At 51.0% G+C, this 16,941-nt stretch overlaps 3 protein-coding genes across 3 annotated transcripts in view; 2 read left to right on the forward strand and 1 right to left on the reverse strand.

Moving 5' to 3' along the window:
- Positions 1-16,941, forward strand: part of TSPEAR (thrombospondin type laminin G domain and EAR repeats) — a 154,347-nt gene that overhangs the window by 69,134 nt on the left and 68,272 nt on the right. The window lies entirely within an intron of this gene.
- LOC125159143 (keratin-associated protein 10-7-like) lies at positions 8,576-9,697 on the reverse strand. The gene is made up of 2 exons (XM_047847100.1): positions 9,122-9,697; positions 8,576-8,998 (listed from the first exon to the last, which is right to left on the reverse strand). The coding sequence occupies exons 1-2, from the start codon at positions 9,695-9,697 to the stop codon at positions 8,576-8,578; spliced, it is 999 nt and encodes a 332-aa protein (XP_047703056.1).
- On the forward strand, positions 13,951-14,679 carry LOC125159111 (keratin-associated protein 10-7-like). Its single transcript, XM_047847034.1, has one exon. The coding sequence runs from the start codon at positions 13,951-13,953 to the stop codon at positions 14,677-14,679; it is 729 nt and encodes a 242-aa protein (XP_047702990.1).

The following is a 16,941-nucleotide window of genomic DNA, read 5'->3' on the forward strand; positions in this document are numbered from 1 at the left end:
TTGTTTTTTTTTTTAATCTATTCTGTCACCCTCTGTATTTTGATTGAAGAGTTTAGTCCATTTACATTCAAAGTAATTAATTGATAGATATGTATTTATTGCCATTTTATTGTTTTGTGGTTGTCTCTGAAGATTTTCTCTGATCCCTTTTTGTCTTTCTTTCATGGTTGAGACTTGCTGGTTTTCTTTAGTGATGTATTTGGAATTCTCTTTATTCTTTTCATATTTATTAGTAGGTTTTGACATATGGTTACCATTAAGTTTCTATATAACCTCTTCTGCATATAGCAGTTCATCTTAAGTTGATGTTCATTTAATTTTGAACCCATTCTTCTTCTTCTTCTTCTTTTTTTAATTTTTGAGAGAGAGAGAGAGAGAGAGAGAGAGAGAGAGAGAGAGAGAGAGAGTCTGTGAGTGAGGAAAGGGCAGAGAGGGAAGGAGAGAAAGAATCCCAGGCAGACTCCATGCTGTCAGCGCAGAGCCCAGTGTAGGGCTCAATCTCATGAACCATGAGATCATGATCTGAGCCAAAATCAAGAGTCAGATGCTTAACTGACTAAGCCACCCAGACACCCCATGAACCCATTCTTTACTCCTCCCCATATTTTAGGTATATGTTGTTATATTTTACATCCTTTTATTTTGTGAGTTCCTGGACTGACTTTTTACAGAAATATTCATTTTTTACAGAAACATTCATTTCTTACCTTCATACTGCCACTTTTGGTCATTCTTTCCACTCAAATAATCCTCATTAGTATTTCTTGCAGGGCTGGTTTAGTGGTCATGAACTCCTTTCATTTTTGTTTGTCTGGGAAACTATATCTCCTTCTATTCTGAATATTAGCCTTGCTGGATAGAGTATTCTTGGCTGAAATTCTCCCTTTCAGCACTTTGAATATACCATGCACCTCCCTTCTGGCCTGGAAAGTTTCTGCTGGAAAATCTCCTGCTCGCCTTAGATGTTTTCCCTTTTAATATAATTCTTCTTTTATCTTGCTGCTTCTCATATTTGTTCTTTATCACTGTATTTTGCAATTTTAAATACAATATGTCTTGGTGTGGATCTGTTTTTGTGGATTTTGTTGGTGGTTTTCTGTGCCTCCTGCATCTAGATATCTGTTTCCTTTCCCAGACTAGAGAAGTTTTCAGTTATTATTTCTCTGCCCTTTTTTCTCTCTCTTCTTCTTCTGGGATCCATATAATATGAATTTTATTACATTTTGTTACATTTCATGGATTCACTGATTTCCCTAAGTCTATTTTCATGTTCCATAATTCTTTTTTTTTCCTCTTTATTCACCTTCGTTGCTTTCCATTACTCTGTCTTCTAGGTCATTGACTCATTCCTCTGCTTCTTCCAACCTGCTGTTGATCCTATCCAGCATGTTTGTCATTTCATTTATTGAAACTTTTATCTCTGCTCTTATACTTTATCTCTGTGTTAATGGTCTCACTGATGTCCTCCACTCTTTTCTCAAGTCCAATGAGTATCCTTACGATCATTGGTTTAAATTTTCCATCAGGCACGTTACTGATATCTATTCCTCTTAAATCTCTTGCCGTGACCTTGTCCTGTTCTTTCATTTGGGACAAATTTCTCTGTCTTCTATTTTGCCTAAGTCTGTGTGCCTGCTTCTGTGTGTTAGGAGTCACTCTCCTGTTCTTAAAGGTAATGGCCTTATGAGGAAGAGGTCCATTAGGGCCCCTAATGTAGTGTTCCCTGTTCCCCAGAATCTGATGCTTCCAGGAGTGTCTCTGGTGTGTTCTGTGTGTACTCTGCTGTTATGTCCTGGCCACTTTATCTTTCAAGCCAGTCATCTCTAGCCTCTCTTTGCCTGTTGTGGGAAGTGTTTGGTTCCTGGCCTGAATGTGGCACATTTTAACGAGTTGTGCTCTGGCCTGCTTGTGAAATGAGACCTGTTGCCACCACCACTGGAACCAAGGTCTTGCAAAACTCCTGTGTTGGGAAGTGCAGTGTGAGCAGGGGTTTGGGCTGGTCTTCTAGGGGAGGGGAAATGTCATGCTGGGACTGTGGTGAGCATGACTGGGAAGGGTGGTTCTTCTGGAACACGGGGGAATGAGGCTTGGTGTAAGCAAGGTAGATAGCCAGTGTCAGCACTGGGCTGGTTCCTGCAGGTGGCCCTGTGCTTTTGATGGAGGTTGTAGGAGGGAGATGGCATTGGCCAGTTCCTTTGTTCACAGAGCAGTCTCTCCGTGAATGCTGCCTCTCTTGGATATGCTTCTAGATGAGCGAATAATATCCCCACTGTGTGCCCCAGGTGCTCTTCAGATTGCTGTTTCCATGCTGTATGTCTGTGGACTGTTTGCCTGTCTTTTCTCCAAGAGCAACCCAGTGTCCTCTGCGCTCTCCCAGAGACAAGCACACTGATCTTTCAAACTCCAGGCTCTGAGCCCCACTGGTTGTAAGAATTCATGAAACTTGGGCCACTTGCAGTGGGGCTTTGTTTCCCCCGTGTGCTTCCCTGTGTGTTAGTCTGTCTCTCCCCCTTCTCCACGACCACTGTTCCTTTCCCTCTGCAATGGCCACGATCTGTGTCTCTTTCAAGCCACATCTCTGCACATCCTACCTTCTTTGATGTGACCTTTTCTCTCCCATTAGTTGTGGGGTTTGTTCTGCCAGTCTTCAGATCAATTTCTGGGGTATTTAGGATGACTTGATGGTTGTCTAGTTGTATTCATGGGACAAGGCCAGCCTGGGGCCCTCCTACTCCAGTACCATCTTCCCCCCTTCTTGAGTCTTCAGTTTTAGATACGATGTGAGTTTCTGTTGTGGAGGAAGGCCCTTTCTCATATTTTCCACCAGCTCCATAAAAAGTTCCTTTTCCTAGAAGGCAGCAAAAGTTGGTCAAATCGGTGTCAAATCTGTATCATTTTAACCAGGGTGTATTGCTCATAGCCAGGTCTGTGTAGTGGAGCCAGACTTAATTTCCTCATTTCTACATGTTTTGCTTTTGCTTGTGTTTTTCTGTTCTTAGAGTTAACAATTGCTTCTTATGTTTATTTGCTTATTTCTTTGTGTACCTATCATTAAATCATCCCCAAATCCTCTGACTAATGTATCCCCAAGGTCCACTCAAGAAGGTTGAACATATTGGGTAGTCTGCCAGCTCCATTTATTTTGTGGAAACATCTCTCCAAGAACTCTTTCTATTTGTGGGCTGTTGTCTGCTGTCTATTCCCTCAGCTGCACGTGTGTACAGGTGTCATCCAGGGATCTCCCCTCACCATTGTCTTTGGATTTTCCTCCATATCTCTCCTACCATGAATCTCTTATTTCCTGAATGTGGTGTTCTTTTCTTTCTGGATTTATGCCTTTTTTTGAGGAAGCACACCCTCTGGTAGCTTTCTGAAAATGGGTGCATGGGAGGTAAATTTTTGAGTGTGACATAACTAAAAATTATTTTATTTATTCTCCACTTATTCTTGATTAATAATTTAGCTGGGTATAGTCCTCTGGATTGGAAAGGTTTTCCCTTAGAATATTTTTTTATGTATATTTATTTTTGAGAGAGAGAGAGGCAGAATGAGAGAGGGGAGGGGCAGAGAGAGAGGGAGACACAGAATCCAAAGCAGGCTCCAGGCTCCAAGCTGTCAGCACAGAGCTTGATGTGGGGTTTGAACTCAAGAATTGCGAGATCATGGCCTGAACCGAAGATGGACGCCTAATCAACTGAGCCACCAAGGCGCCCTTCCCTTACAATATTTTGTTGAAGACAGAATGTTTCCAGAATCCCAAGTGTTCCCTTGTGCTGTTTCTCCATTAACCCACCTCCTCCAAGGAGTCGCTATTCCACCTTATCTCTGCCTGTATTGGTTTCGCCTCTTCTGCCTACTCCTTGGTTTATGGCTCCTTTTGTTCAACACAGTGTCTGTGATAAGCATCCATGTTGCTGCAGATTCAGTAGTTCGTTCTTTTTTTGCTGTGCCATAAAAGTTGTTACATTAAACCTACTATGTGTTATTGATTCACTCTCTTTCCCAGTGATGGAGTTTGGATTGTTTCCAGATTTTGGCTAATATTAATAATGCTGCTATAAAAATTCCTGTGCATTTTGTTTTTGGTGGACATATCTGTCAATATCTCTTTAATGAGATTCCATGAGTGGGATTTCCAGATCAAATGTTAGGCACAGGTGCAGTTGAGCAGATATATTTTTTTGTCCAATGGCTTTCTAAAAACATTTACATTCCCACTGACCAATCTTACGACTTCTAGTCACTCTGAATCTTTTATAAAAGAGGTATTGTCAGTCTTTTAAAATTTTTACCCATTTTGGAAAGGGTGTAGGAATACCACATCATTACATTAATTTGCATTCCCTGATGAGTAAAGCTGCTCATTAAACATTTGGATGTCTTTTCTTGTGAGGTGCCAGTTCAAGTCATTTGCTTGTCTTTTTGTTAAAAGTAGGATTATTTGTATTTCTCATTGGCTTATAAAAATTTATTATATATTCCAAATATGAGTTAGTTGTATGTATGCAGTGGTGTGTGATAAATGTTTAATAATTGGCTCTCTATAAAACAAAACAAAACAAAACAAAACAAGCCCTGATTTGTTGCATGTCCCTGCTTCTGTGCTGTAAACACACCACAGCTACCACCATGATGTTCTGAGCACAGACCTGGGAAGAGCTGATACACGTGTGCTTCAGCACTCCATTGGATATGGGCATTACACAGGACTCTTCCTAGAGGGGGTTTCATTTCCTCATCCTCTTGATGGCGTCCTTTTAAAAGAGTCAACTTCAGGGGCACCTGCGTGGCTCACGATCTCACAGTTCGTGGGTTCGAGCCCCACGTCGGGCTCTGTGCTGTCAGCTCGGAGCCTGGAGCCTGCTTCCGATTCTGTGTCTCCCTCTCTCTCTGCCCCTCCCCCGCTCATGCTCTGTCTTTCTCTCTCTCAAAAATAAATAAACATTAAAAAATTTTTTTAAATAAAAAAGTCAACTTTATTGAGGTATGATTACATACTGGAATGTGTATCCATCTAAAGTTTCCATTTGTTGAGTTTTGGGAAAATCTGCCCCGGCATGCCCACTGCCATGAGCAAGATAGAGAACTTTTCCATCATCCCCCAAATTTCTCATGTGTTCTTAATCCCACCTCCTTTTAACCTTGACCTGGGAAATTCCAGATCTCCTTCCCATCTAGGTTAGTTTTGTCTTCTCTACAGTTTCACATAAATTAAATTACATTGCACCAACTCTTTGGGTTTGACTTCCTCCCCTGAGTATATTGAGATGTATAAACATGTATGTGATTGCCTTCTTTCTGTGCTGAGTAGCATTCCATTGTGTGGATATAACACAATTTGTTTATCCACTCAGCTGGATGCACATATGGCTAGTATGAACATTCGTGAGCAATTCTTCATGTGGACTTGTGTTATCTTTGTTCTTGGGTAAACAGCCAGGGGTGGAATGTCTGGGCCACATGGTTGGCATATGATTAAGAGACTGCCAAACCAGTTCCAAAGTGACTGTACCCGTCCACGTTCCCACAGGCACACGCGTACGCTCTGGTTCTTCCACATCCTCCCTGACAGTCGGGGTAGTTAGACTTTCTGACGTGCGGCGTAGACTACCCCAAGTTAGTCTAGTTAGTTAGGTGTCCTAATGGATGTGTTGTGGTTCATGGTGTCCTTTGACGAATAGGAGTTCCTAATTTTAATGAAGTCCAACACAGTGATTCTCTCCTTTTATGTTTAGTGTTTTTTTAATGTACTATTTCCAGTCTTTGCCTACCACACATGGTGAGAATATCCTCCTATGTGTCCTTCTGGACCTCCACTATTTCACCTTCCACATGAAGCCCTAAGATTCCTGCCTCCCCTCCATTAATTGTGTGTGTGGTGTGAGGTAAAAGGCAGTTTGTTTTGCTCGTACGGAGAGCCGGTGGGCTGGTCTCACCACTACCCCGCTGAACCGCAGTGACATCCTGATTGGGGATCAAGTGGCACTGGGGGTGAGGCTCGTTACCGGGCCCCTGGGGAGCCCCTTGGTCTGTAAGTCAGATCCACATCTGGATCTTTGTGCTTTGTGTGACAGATAGTGTCGCCTGTCCTTTCAAGTTCGCCTCGGATCCCTACCTTTTCAAGTGTCTTAGCTTTCCTGACACTGATTTCAGGGATGATCTTTTCCTAGACAGTTACCCCTTTGCCTAAAAAGTTTGATTGTGTTGACTTAAAGATGTATATTTTTCTATAATTTCACATTTTCTCCATTGCCTGTCGTGTGCCTGTTTTCATATTCAATACCCATTATCTCTCTTTCAGGTTTCCAACATTTTTATTCTTTTATAGACCTTTTAAAAACACTCCGTTTTCTTGATTAGATCTACTATTGCTTTTTCTGTTTTTAACTCATTAATTTTATTAATTTGTTTCTTTTTTTTCCTTTGGAAGTTTTTTTTTTTAACTTTCTGAATTGAAATCTTACTTATTGTAAACTTTGCTTATTTTCTGCTGTATGTCCTTAAGGATTTGGTTGCCCCCTGAATCCTGCTTCACTCAAACCCCCAGGCTCTGAGATGTAGGACTTGGCTTCCTTTATGTCCTGGGAACTTGCAATTGCGTTTCTGTTTCCTTTCCAGTTTGAGAAAGCAACTTTAAATTTTCCCAATGAAACTTCTATTTATTGCTCTAAGTTTGTCTTACTGAATCTGGCTCAGGAATTGGTCTATGTAACATGTCTTTACTTTTCTGCTAGTATTTTGATTATAAAATATTTCAAAAAGCATAGAAAATAATATAATAGACATCCACGTACCTAGGAATTAACAGAAATCTTAACCTTTTGCCATACTTACAGAATATTCCAGATGCCGTCAACACCCTCATGTGCCCACCACACTCCTTCCCTTGGGGTAGCCAGCCCCTGTTTTGAGACTGGTGTTCACACCCCCCACACACACACCTTTGTAGTTTTAGAAGAGTTGTTTACAGTCGTGAAGACAAGATACTCCTCTGTGCTTTTAACCTTCCGATGTGTGCTCTTCTGCATGGATCGGTTGCAACGTGATTCTTGTTCTCACTCCATGTTATGTTTTTGAGACCCATTCACGTCGATGTGTTTCTCCGGTTCAGTCCTTTTAACCGCTACATGCACTTCCTTTGTGTGCACACGTGCACTCTAGCTGTCCATTCTCCCACCGAGGAGTGCCCGCTGGTTTTTAACATTGACGCCTTTTGAGCTCCGTGAAATAACCCACGTGGGGGTCAGGTGCAGCCTGTGAGGTCTTCTCCAGGAGAGCCACCTTGGGGTGTGCACGGACTCGGCCTCTCCGGGTTGTTACCACTTTGCCCCGAAACAGGAGGACTGTCACCGGCAGCACTGAACAGAGAGCCGTGCTTGTTGTCAGACTTGGACATTTCCGCCAATCTGACGGGGGGGGGGTCCCCAGGATTTGGTGATTTGCCGGGGGACCTCGCACGACTCAGCACACACAGCACAAAGGCGCACGGGGAAAAGTCGAGGGGCACCAGGCACACGTTTCCAGAGCCCCTCCCAGTGGAGTCATACAGGATGCGCTTCACTCCCCAGCTAGGAGCTGTGACAACACATGTGATGTGTCGCCCCCCACTCCCGCCCCCACCCAGGGACCCATCAGAGATCACGGTTTCTATCAGGGCCCGGTCACATGGGCACCCTCTGCCTGGCTCGTACCCAAATTCCAGACCCCCAGGCAGAGCAGGTATTCAGCACAAGCCATAGTATTTGCACAGTGTACGCCCATTGGGGCCCTCCTATCACCTGGGTGGGAACCCCAAAATCCACATTCCCAGACAACAGCCAAGGGCTCATGCTGTGAGCAGGCCTAAGGGCGGCCGTGCCGGGCCTGCGGTGCTAACTCCCAACTACACAGGGCCCGTGGCATCCATCCTTCTGGAGTGTGGGGGCTGGAGACAGTCTGGGTCCAGGGAAGTCGCCCCGAAAGGTGGCTCTTCCCCGGGGTGGATCACTCAGCCCTTTTGTCCTTGACACTGTGCTCTGTTTTGGACACACACGTAGCCAGAGGCACCGCCTCGACCGCCGAAGGCCAGGAACATGCGGGCCTGGGGAAAACCACAGGCCGCGCTCATGGGGGATGTCAGGCAGGGGTCTTTGTTGGAAAGCACAGAAATGCATCCTGGTTAAGTTGATAAAGAAAAGAATTTATTGGAGGAACCGATAGCTCGTGGGATGAGGGACGATAAAGAAACCAGCTCGGGAATCAGTGGGGGAGCAGGGGCCACACAGGGTCCAGGGGTGATGCTGCGGGTACTGTATCTTCTCTCCCTCCGCTCCACATACGGTCCGAAGGCTGCGGGAGGCCCGGCTGGGGTCACTGCCAACCCAGGCTGAGGAGGCAGGGCACGCTGATTTGGGAAGTCAGCACTTGAGCAAACGAGTGAGCTGTTTGTAGGAGGACAGATGCAAAATGGGGTTGGTGACCGGTGTCCACTGCAGGGACCCAGGAAAGGGGACCTGACACCTGTCTCGGTGCTTTGTAAAGAACCCACAGTGTGTGGAGGGGCTCTCGAGATTCAGGACGCCCTTAAAAAGATCGCTCAGTGGCAACACTCCTGGCCCGAGGCAGGGGTGCAGCAGGCAGGGCGGGGGCACACAGGGCGGCAGAGCAGGGACACGCAGGAGGCCGGGCGGCAGCAGGAGGAGGCAGGGGCGCAGCAGGCGGGCCTGCACACGGGGCGGCAGAGCAGGGACACGCAGGAGGCCGGACGGCAGCAGCTGGGCCGGCAGGGGGAGGCAGGGGTGCAGCAGGAGGAGGCAGGGGCACAGCAGGCAGGGCGGGGGCACACGGGGCGGCAGAGCAGGGATACACTGGAGGAGGGTCTGCAGCAGGGGCTGGGCTGGCAGCAGGAGGAGGCTGAGCAGGGAGAGTCCTCGCAGCACACAGGGGTGCAGCAAACAGGCTTGCAGCACACAGGAGTACAGCAGTCTTCCTGGCAGGGGGAGGAGGTGCAGCAGGACGGCTGGCAACATGAAGAGGTTGTGCAGGGGGAGTCCTCGCAGCACGCAGGGGTGCAGGAGAAGAGCTTGCAGCAGACAGGGGTGCAGCAGACGGGCTTGCACACAGGGCGGCAGAGCAAGGACACGCAGGAGGAGGGTCTGCAGCAGGGGCTGGGCTGGCAGCAGGAGGGGGCTGAGCAGGGGGAGTCCTCGCAGCACACAGGGGTGCAGCAGACGGGCTTGCAGCAGACAGGGGTGCAGCAGACGGGCTTGCAGCAGTCTTCCTGGCAGGGGGAGGAGGTGCAACAGGACGGCTGGCAGCATGAAGAGGTTGTGCAGGGGGAGTCCTCACAGCAGACAGTGGTGCAGCAGACGGGCTTGCAGCACACAGGGGTGCAGCACACGGGCTTACAGCACACAGGGGTGCAGCACACGGGCTTGCAGCACACAGGGGTGCAGCAGACAGGCTTGCAGCACACAGGGGTGCAGCAGACGGGCTTGCAGCACGCAGGGGTGCAGCAGTCTCCCTGGCAGGGGGAGGAGGGGCCGCACAGGAGGGTCAGGCAGGGGGCCGGGGCGCAGCACGGGGGCTCGCAGCAGCTCTCTGGGCAGTCGTCCACCTGCCAGGAGGAGTCGGGGCAGGAGTCCGAGGATCCGGGCAGGCAGACGCGGCTGCCATAGCTCAGGTCGCTGGAGCAGACGGACAGGGTGGACGCGGCCATGGCGGGGGCGGTGGGGCTGTAAGAGGGAGTGTGTGTGAGTGTGGAGTGTGTGTGTGTGAGTGTGTGAGGAGTTCCAGCTGTCTGTCGGCTTTTATACCTCCCGGCTGCGTGTTGTCCCAGCCGACGGCTCACACACCTCCTTCCTTGTTGGTGTTTGCAGCCCAGGGGACTCTCATTAGTTCCAGGTTTATGTTTGGTTCTATGAGATGTTGCTTAGCTATAAAACTCCTAGTACATTTTTGAGTCTGTTGACGCACCCTGAGCATCCAGAACGTGCGTTGAGCTAGAAAAGGTGTGAGTGTGCAAATACCATGTTCTGTGGCTGCGTAAGAAATCCAGATATTCTAATTCCTTCTGCCCTTTTGAGGCATGTGGATGGGTTTTGCGCTCACGGGGGGGATCCGCTTGTCAGGGTGGGACAGCTTCCAGAGTGCCAGGCTAGAGGAACCAGGGTCAACGGGGGCGTGCGGCCAGAACTTTCCTGGTCGTGACCCCCTGGAACTCTGTGTGGTGCCTGAGGGCACTGGTCAGGTGGCAGGCAGGGAAAGGTGGGACAGTCAGGTGTCCTTGGGTGGCCGTGCATGCCCCTGTCCTCTGCCTGAGCACTCACTGAGGCCGGAGATGCCATCTGTCCGTGGCCTTCTGATTCCCACTTGCATTTACCCCAAATGCTGTGAAGCGTGAGTACAAACGGACCCCCTGTTTTCTCCCTGAAGAAAGCGTAGCCTCAGCTGAGCCTCTGTGTGGAAAACAGTGACTGCTTTTGTGCTGATCAAATCCTGTTGATTTTCTTGATTGTGAACTGAAAAATTCCTCGGGTGACTGCAGCCAGGAACGTCATGCGGGCCCCTTCCTTCCTTCTGCAGATTCTATCCAAGTGGCCACCACGTGCTTTGGGGGTCCTCTGCTGGATGAGTTTCCATCCTCTCCGGTCCTGGAACCTTCCAAGCATGAGTTTATTCACTGTGGAGCCACGGCCTCCCCACCGTGTGCTGGAAATGTGGGCTAGCACCAGAATTGAACCTTCAGTGGGCCCTGCTGGCCGGGCACAGGGAGCCTTGTGGGCCAAGGAGGCAGGCTCTCGGTGCCCTGTGATACCAGAGAGAAGCCAACTCAGCAGCAGGGCAGGAGAGGCACCCCGGTGGGAGGGCCTGTGATGCCCCCGCCCCGGGAAGTCCCTGGGCTCAAATTCTCACCTTTCCCTCCGCCCTTCTCTTTCCAGCAATGGTTCTTACCCCGGTGAGAGGGGTTCATGACAGTCCAGGAAGGGGTTGTGAGAATGCAGTTAAACTGCGGGCCGAGTCGTCTTTCTGTATGTCTCGAGCTATAAAAATAGGATAGAGTCGAGCCTGGCATCCTGTGCTCAGGCCCCTCTGGAGGTACAGGAACTGATCCATAAGCTGGACGCGCGTGGCCGGGCAAGGGAGCGGAGGGGGGGGGGGGTGTTTGCCTTCCAATATGCTCCTGCCGAGGACAGCATAAAATACAAAAACGTCTGCGTAAAGCCTTTGATGGCTGCTGATGACACTCAGCATTGAGAGTCAACAGGTGGAGATGGGGTGACTTCCGAGAGGCGAGCTGGCATCTCTGAATGGCTTTTCCTGAGGTACCACTGATGAACCTTGGTGTGGGGTTCGAGGGGAAGTAACTAGCACATAGTGAGGCCGGCAGAGCTTCTAGAAACCTTGGGGGGGGGGTGGAGAGAACTGTGGCAGCAGAGGCAGCGTGGACTCTAGGGGACAAGCCTAGATCAGTGGCAGGCACCAGGGGGAGCCCCAAAGCTGCAGGTTAAATGTCCAGGCATTTGGCATGCTTTCATGCCATGCGGGAAAGATGCTGAGGAAGCCAGCAGAAAGCCAGGACAGCCTGAGCAGAGCCTTTACAGCCTCAACCAAGGAGGCAACGACTCTGATGACTGGCCAAGGCGGAGTGGCTCTGGGTGGACCCCTGGACAGCTAAATCCCAGGAGCAGCCTCACGTCAGTGAGTCCCTTGCCCCCACTCAGGCCACCAGCCAGAGCAAGAGGTGAAACTCTTCGGAAGGAGACAAACTCATCCACAGCGGCCAGAATTTTTCATAGACGATGTCAAACATTCAATCAAGAATTACAGTCACGCCAACAGAAAAAACGGATGATAGAAACAAACCTGAGATGACAGGGGTGGAGTCCTCGGACAGAGACTTGCAAAACAATGGTGGCGAATGTGCTCAGGGAAACGGGTGTGACACCGTAAAACTGAAACACGCGTGAAGAGACAAGTAGACATTCTAGACTGAAGAGAACAGGAGCGGCGTTTATCGACTCTTAGGTGGGTGTTGCGGTAGCACAGGTGGCGGAAGGGCCAGACAGCGGGAATGGAACAGTGGGGCGGCGTGTTTAAGGGCAAAGGAAAGGGCTGCGCAAGTGGAATATTGCTCCCCAAGAGCGCCACCCAGAGGTGAAGGTGCCCCAACACATCGCCAGACCAACAGAAATGGAGCACGGGCCACACCAGAAGATCCACTTTAAAGTAACTCCCAAGGGAGGGTTTCGGGTAGGACGGTGAAGGACAGAAATGCAGGAAGGTTGAAGAGAGCCTGGAAGGGGAAACAGAAGCACAGTTGAAGTGACAAATGGCCCACGTTTCCATTCACAACGTTACAATATGTATTATATTTACAATTTCCCGTGGGCTCTAAACCGTAAGTGGAAATGAAACCACCGCATCATGAGAAGGACGAGGCCCTTAGGCTGTTGCTCTGGAAGCAGCCCAAGCGCCCAGGTCCCTCAGACTTGAATGTCCCAGGAAGGTACGCTGTGGCCTCTGGGGCAGCCGCCGAGACAATCCCCAAACCGCGTACAACTAGTATTGAGTGAAAGACGGGAGATAAGTGATAAAAAATACCCAAAGCAGTCAGGAAATGAGTTTTAAATTTTTTTCCATGTGTATTTATTTTTTGAGAGAGAGAGAGAGACAGAGCATGAGTGGGGGAGGGGCAGAGAGGGAGACACGGAACCCGAAGCAGGCCCCAGGCTCCGAGCAGTCAGCACAGAGTCCGATGTGGGGCTCGAACTTACGAACCGCGAGATCATGACCTGAGCCAAAGTCGGACGCTGAACCGACTGAGCTACCCAGGCACCCCGGGAAATGATTTTTAAAAGGAACATAAAAATTTGAGAGAAATAGAAGACATGCACTCAGATAGTAGACATAAACCCAATTATCAATAATGAAATTAAATGTAAAGTATTAAACAGTTCGATTTACAAAGAAGGACCGTTAGTCTGCATGGAAATCACGGAAAACCTGTGTGCTGATTCCAAGAGCTAGATCCTAAATATAAGGGCACGAGAATGATGGAAGGGCAAAGATGGGAAAGAATACAAGTCAATACACAGGACAGTGTGAAGTTCTACGCAGCTGCAAACTAGAAAGAGAAATCGTTACATATTCACGGGAGCTGCATGTTGTATTAAGTTACGAAAAAGCCAAGTGGGTAGAACACGATACAGTCTGTATTTTGAAAACGGGTACACACAAATCCATTCTATGCTTATGTACATATGTAGAGAGAGAAGAGATGTAGGGAGGAGGATGAGGTGGATAGAGTCGATCTCATTGTTCATGGATTCTTTATTTGTGGTTCACCTACTCGCGAAAATTTACTCGTAACCCCAAATCACTGCTTGTGACATGTGCACGGTCACGCGAGGACATGTGCAGAAAGCCCCGACCTTGAGATGCCGCCACACACCCCCGGCTGACGTGGAACGAGGCGGCGCCTGCCTTCTGGTTTCAGCCCCCAGATGTGAGCGTGTCCTTTCCACCGTGTCCTGACCTCTAGCGCCTAATCCCCAGGGGAAGAGGCGCTTGAACCACAGAGAAACCCCCTAACGCGGTCCTCCCGCCAAGTGAGCACTGCCCTGGGGCTGCCCCGGCTGGTGCCCCCAGGAGGTCTCAACATACTTACCCGACACCCTCCACCCCTGCTTGGAGACCCAGGGCTGGGGCCTTGTCCATCCCACTCCCGCTCCCCTGGGACACAATGGGACCCGCTCTGAGTCAGATGCTCTGGGAGATTTACGAGCTGCAGACAACATCCAGGCAAATAAACATCCCTAATGCAGCCTGGGAGCCGGAACTAGAGGCTTGTGGGGCCAGGGACACAAGAGCCAGGAGGGTATAAAAGTCGTCAGCCTAAGGCACCTCACACACTCTCACACACACTCACACACCCACACCCACTCCCTCCTCCAGCCCCACCGCCCCGCCATGGCCATGTCCACCCTGTCCGCCTGCTCCAGCGACCTGAGCTATGGCAGCCGCGTCTGCCTGCCCGGATCCTCGGACTCCTGCCCCGACTCCTCCTGGCAGGTGGACGACTGCCCAGAGAGCTGCTGCGAGCCCCCGTGCTGCGCCCCGGCCCCCTGCCTGACCCTCCTGTGCGGCCCCTCCTCCCCCTGCCAGGGAGACTGCTGCAAGCCCGTGTGCTGCACCCCTGTGTGCTGCAAGCCCGTGTGCTGCACCCCTGTGTGCTGCAAGCCCGTCTGCTGCACCCCTGTCTGCTGCGAGGACTCCCCCTGCTCAGCCCCCTCCTGCTGCCAGCCCAGCCCCTGCTGCAGACCCTCCTCCTGCGTGTCCCTGCTCTGCCGCCCCGTGTGCAGGCCCGCCTGCTGCACCCCTGTCTGCTGCAAGCCCGCCTGCTGCACCCCTGTCTGCTGCAAGCCCGTCTGCTGCACCCCTGTCTGCTGCAAGCCTGTCTGCTGCACCCCTGTGTGCTGTGAGGATTCCTCCTGCTCAGCCCCCTCCTGCTGCCAGCCCAGCCCCTGCTGCAGACCCTCCTCCTGCGTGTCCCTGCTCTGCCGCCCCGTGTGCAGGCCCGCCTGCTGTGCCCCTGCCTCTTCCTGCTGCCGTCCGGCCTCCTGCGTGTCCCTGCTCTGCCGCCCCGTGTGCCCCCGCCCTGCCTGCTGCGGCCCTTCCTCAGGCCAGTCCTGCTGCTGATGGGCATGTCCCCCCAGGGCCAGCTGGGCTCAGGTCCCACCTGGTGACTGTGGTCCTCCCGGCCACCCTTCAGTCAGTCCTGACCTGTGTTAGGTGGCTGCCCCCACCCAGGACGGGGTCCCCCATGTGTCCACTCTCCTGACCTGACCTTGACTTCCTGCCTCCCAGGAACACTGACCCCGTGGCTTCCCGGGACTTCTGCTCCCAGGAGGCACCTGCACCTGTTCTGGGTCACCTGTCCTTCCCTCCCCCTTTCTCTGCTCAGGTCACTTGACCTCGACTCCTAACCTGTCAGTACCTCCTTGGGTACCCCAATAAACTCACTTCGCCAGCTGATCTGCTTCCTTTCATCTGACCCTCATGGGGGTGTGGGGACCCCAGAGTTTTGCCCAGACATGGTCTCTTCCAGCCACAAACGTTTCTAGGAACGAGGGACTGAGCAGTCCCAGAGGCGGGCCTACCTCGTGTGGGCAGGGCCACGGGTGGGACTCATGCCCTGGCCCAGGAAGCTCCGTGCCTGTGGACCCAGTGCCCAGGGCTTCCCAGGCTGGTCACCTGCACACGGGTCGTGTCCTGGCCCGTTTCCACCCACTGCCCCATCCGGGCAAACCGGCCCCAGACAAGCAGGCCTGGGGGCTCCAGGCTCACAGCCTCTACGGGCCTGGGGTCGCCCTGTGGTCCTCCCGAGGGCTCTACCCATTTAGCAGAAAGGTGATGGAGCAGGGCAGACGGTGCTCCAACCTCTCAAAGAAATCGACTAGGTTTGAAACAAAGTATGAGGGTGGGTGGCAGGGCCCCCAGGTGGTCCCGGGCCAGACTCTGGGGGCCACCATCTGGTAGGCTAGGCTCCGCCCGGGGGGCTATGAGGCACACGGAGTCCTCCCTGTGAACTGAGGACCCCATCAGGCCACGATGTACCGAGTGCTGTAGGTGACAGTCCACTCTGATGTCAGGATGACATTGGCCGCACGTGAGGGCACCTGCTGACAAGGGTGGAGATATGCAGGAAGTCACCCACCAGGGTTCCAGAGCTGTTGCAAACCCGGGACCAGCGTCCCCTACCGGTGAAGGATCAGATGGACTTCCACCCTTCCTGAACCCCCCACGGGGACTGGGTGTCGGCCCCCTGCCCCCGCGCTGCTTCCTCTCCCCGCGGCTGTGGCCATGGCCAGAACCCACGAAAGGAGCCGCTGCTGTCCCCAGGACCTCAATCTCCTTCCCTGAAACCCTGCCACCTTCCACCCCATGCCTCCTGCCCTGCTTGCTGCATTTTCCTTGCCCAAACCCTTCTCCCCACTTACCAGTGTTTTGCTAATACTTCCATTAAAATTGTCTTTTTGAGGTGCAATTTACATGTAATCAGATGCACCCTATTTCATTGTTCAGTTTGACGAGTTTTGAGAAAGGTCTTCATCTTGCAGCCTCCACTTGTGTCAAGATTTCCCTCCAAAGGTTTCTTTGTGGCCCTTCCCAGCCACCACCGCTGGCCACAGCCGGGCACCACTGCTCTGCTGTGTTACTAAAGGAGTGCCTTGAGAAGAGGCAACACTATGCGTGCCCGGGGTCTGGCTTCCTTTACTTGTCCCTTTGTTGTGGATACTCGCCGCGAATTCCTTTTTAATTGCAGGGTCATGTTTTATTGAATGGATCCGTCACAGTTTGTTTACCCATCGAAGTACATTCGGGGTGTCTCCAGGTGTTTATGATTATGGGTGATCCCACTGTAAACACCTGGACTCTGTGTGCTCTCACCTCTCTTGGGTCAATACCTAGGGGTAGGCTTACTGGGTCCGTGGCCAGGGCAGTGGGCACAGTGATATTTGCATCTCCTGCTGACTGATCTGTGGGGGTCGGTCAGTGGCTCACCTGCCTCTTTCCCATTCGGCGAAGCATCTGTTCAAATCCTCTGCCCATTTTCCATAATTGGATTGTTCGAGTTCTTATTCACTGTTCAACTTAAAAATTTTTTAAAATGTTTACTTATTCTTTTTTTGAGAGAGAGAGAGTGCGAGTGGGGGAGGAGGGGGAGGGAAGGAGAGACGATCTGAAGCAAGCTCGTGCACTGTCAGCAGAAAGCCCAACGCGGGTCTGGAACTCACGAACTGAGAGATCATGACCTGAGCTGAAGTCAGACGCTCGTCTGACTGAATCGCCCAGGCGACCCTTATTAATTGTTAAGTGTTCTTTGTGTATTCCTGGTACGATGCATTTGTCATACATGTGTATTGCAAATTCCTCCACCTGTGGCTAGACTTTGCATGT

Source organism: Prionailurus viverrinus, unplaced genomic scaffold (assembly GCF_022837055.1).
Source record: "Prionailurus viverrinus isolate Anna unplaced genomic scaffold, UM_Priviv_1.0 scaffold_42, whole genome shotgun sequence".
Classification (NCBI taxonomy): domain Eukaryota; kingdom Metazoa; phylum Chordata; class Mammalia; order Carnivora; family Felidae; genus Prionailurus; species Prionailurus viverrinus.